Here is a 3,362-nt window from a genome sequence, read left to right as displayed (position 1 = left end):
GGGCGAGGTTGCAGCCCGCCGGGCTCCCGCGGCGCCGGGGCGCGGGGCCGCGGCGCGTGGCGCGGGCGGGGACGTCAACAGCCGAGGGGGGAAGGCACGGGACCGCACGCCCCGCCCGAGGCCGCGACCCCTCGGGGGCCCGCGCCGCCCTACCTGAACGCGCAGTCCGGGTCGCGGGCGTCTCGGCCCGGCGCGCCCAACCCGCTCCTCTTGCTGAAAAGCTTCTGGAACAGGGTGGGGGCCATGCTGGCCGCCGCCACCACGCCGGGGTCGCTCGGCTGGGAGCTCGCCGGAGGCCCCCCGCTCCTACCGCCGCCCCGCCACCCCCATGGGCGCCTCAGTCATATGACAGAAATTAGTCACTTCAAACGGCCACGGCGCGCGGGGCGGAGCGCGAGACTGAGGTCGCGCCGATTGGCTGGCGGCGGGCCGCGTCACGTGGCAGCGAGCTGAGCAAGGGGGCGGGGGCGGGGGGGCGGGGGGGCGGAGCCGCCTGCCATTGGCTGGCCCAAGGGTCTGTCACGCGGCCTCTCACGGGGCGGGGCGTGCGAGGGCGCGCAGGGCTAAGAGGCAGGAGAGAGTTTACGGGTCCCTGGTGCCCCGAAGCTGCGAGAGCTCTCAGAGGAGACCTCGGTCTGCAACTTCAGGCTCGGTTTTCATTGACACCCACTTTTTGTCTCTAGGAAGATCTAACGACTGGAGCCTCAGGCTTGATCCCCTTGGCAACCAACAAGATCACAAGCAAAACCAAAGGAGGCAAGCATCCGTGAAAGAAGGCTTCTACCTAAAAATATCTACCCCTTTATGATAAGTATATAGAATCTGAAAGACTGTGGTTAGAGGGCTCGGTAATAGAGGGCTCATGTCGCTAGCTGGAGGCTTTGGGTTTGATCCCCATCACCAAACAAGAATCTTAGCAAAATGTCTAAGGGAAACAAGAATCAGAACTCCCACAGAATTAAGCTATATCTTAATATCTAGATATGAGAAAAGGAGGAACTGTGGCATTGTAACCGAATGGCAAGAGTGCTCCCCAAAAGGAAAATACGGCTCATGAACGTCCTTCCAGTCTTATCAAAATTATCAGATCAAATTTGTCATCCTTTACCAGGATGAGGGATTTTGTGCACTGGAATGCAGTTCTGGTGTGTGCTTGGAAGGCTAGATAAAGACGCTTGAGAATTTAACCAGACATAGGATCCAAATCTTTAAGAAGTTACCAGCTGATCTGTAGTTAGAGTTTAAGAAAAATGAGTAGGCCTAACATGGAAGAAAGAAAAATTGGCAGAATATTTTTATGTTAATGATTGGTCAATGTTGAACTCTGATGTCACATGGTTCTTATATATTTATTGGGCCACGGTCTCTTGCTGGCCTGGAGATCACCAGATAGTCCAGGCCGCCCCTTCAGCTGCATCCCCTTGCCAGCACTAGAATCACAACCTTACATTCCTTTGCCCAGCCTTTAAGTAGATTCTGGGAATTGAACTCAGGTCCTCATGCAGGCACTTCACACACTTCATCCACAGAGCTACCTCCTCAGCTTCCAAAGTTGTTTCGGGGGGTGGGGGATGGGGAATGGGGGCTGAGGAGAAAGTTATTTTGTTTTAGGTCTCGCTGTGTAGCCAAGGCTGGTCTCGAATTATCTAGCCTGTCTCCACCACTCCAGTACACACGACTTTTAAAGGCACTAATTGTAGATGTATAAAAAATGAATTTGCAGCCAGGCAGTGGTGGCACATACCTTTAATCCTAGCAGTAGGGAGGCAGGTGGATGTCTGTGAGTTCAAGACTAGCCTGGTCTACAAAGCAAGTACCAGAAAAGCCAGGGCTATACAAAGAGAAACCCTGTCTCAAAAATAACAAAACAAAAATAAAAAACAAACAGAAAATAATGGCCCCTATAGGTTCATATACTTGAATGCCTGGTCAGCAGGGTGTAGTACTGTTTGAAAGGATTATAAGGATTAGGAGGTGTGGCCTTGTTACAATAGGTGTGGCCTTGCTGAAGGAAATATATCACTCAGGGTTTGCTTTGAGGTTTCAAAAAGCCCACACCAGACCCAACTTTATCTTTCTCTCTTTACCTGCAGATCAGGATGTAGCTCTCAACTACTTTTCCATGACTTCTACTACCATGACTGCCATGCATGTCACTATGATCCAGCCATGATGATAATGGACTAAGCCTCTGAAAATCTCTTCTAAGAGTTGTAGTGGTCATGGTGTCTCCTCACAGCAATTAAACATTGACTAGGACATTGGGCAATACAGTTTCCAAATGCATTGCCTCTATATTTCTGATAATTCAAGTCTCAAGTCAAACACTATAAGATCTTTAATATGAAAAAATGAGCTACCCATATTTTTCTCTAACAAAATATTTGTGACATTTTTTAATGTGTAAACTGCTGAAATTTCTTGTTTTTACACAACTTAGGTGAAGGTGAGTAGACTCAAACTAAAGCTTTCTACACAGGACCAAAGACTCTTGAGGACAAGAGGCTGCCCATCGCTGGCACAGAGAAGAATCTTTCCAGGTTCCCACAGAAGGAAGTTTCCAAATACTGTAACCTCATGTGCCTTCATCTTGGGAAAAAATTACTTCATGGGTGATCATAGATATTAATAGTAGGAGAAGCATTGCTGCTTGCGTAAGGCATGCTTTATTTTAGTGTTCTCTAAGCATGCAGTTGCTTCATCTCTGCATTCTCAGTCTTGAAAGTACAAAGAAAACCAAATTAATTTCTCCTATACTGTAACATAATAACTAAAATAAGAGAATGAGAACATTGAAAAGATAAAAGCTTATAATAAAACATGGCTACACATAAATTTTTTTGAGATCAGTATCAACATATATTTACCCTGTTATTTAATGTGGTCTATTCTCACAGAGAAGCTGAGGTGTCTTTTAAAGCAAGCTCTTTAAGTTTAGGGAATAGAAATGTAGAAAGTGGGAGATATATAACAATTTTTATCTAGTCTTACATGTGGAACAATGAGAAATATTAAATATAAGTCCTACAGTCTCACCCTAGAAGATTCAACAAACTATTCTGTCTCCACCAGCTTCAAGATCATCTTCCTTAGCTCAGTGTGATGGCACATGCCTTTAATCTCAGCCCTCAGAGGCAGGGGATTACTGTGAGTTTGAGTCCAGCCTGGCCTACATAAGAATTTCCAGAACAACTAGAGTAACATAAAGACTGAAAAAGTCTCAAAAACACAAGAAAAAAAAAATCACCCTCCTGAAAATATAAATGGCAAGGGTAGTCTTCACTGTACCTATCTGCTGTTTGTCTGACATAGGAAATGGGCCAATAAAACTATAATCTTGCTCCCTTAGCCACCATGCTAAT

General features: G+C 46.8%; 1 protein-coding gene across 2 annotated transcripts in view; it reads right to left on the bottom strand.

Annotated features, from left to right (window-relative positions):
- Fnip1 (folliculin interacting protein 1) overlaps positions 1-315 on the bottom strand; it is a 79,534-nt gene extending 79,219 nt beyond the window's left edge. For both annotated transcript variants that reach the window (XM_055602813.1, XM_055602814.1), the window contains exon 1: positions 154-315. In XM_055602813.1, the coding sequence (XP_055458788.1) occupies positions 154-245 (92 nt within the window). In that variant the 5' untranslated portion in view covers positions 246-315. The remainder of the gene's footprint in view (positions 1-153) is intronic.
- Between the last annotated feature and the right edge of the window lie 3,047 nt (positions 316-3,362).

This window comes from Psammomys obesus, unplaced genomic scaffold (assembly GCF_907164565.1).
Source record: "Psammomys obesus unplaced genomic scaffold, mPsaObe1.curated_primary_1811, whole genome shotgun sequence".
NCBI classification, from domain to species: Eukaryota; Metazoa; Chordata; class Mammalia; order Rodentia; family Muridae; genus Psammomys; species Psammomys obesus.
This window is presented reverse-complemented; position numbering and strand designations above follow the sequence as displayed.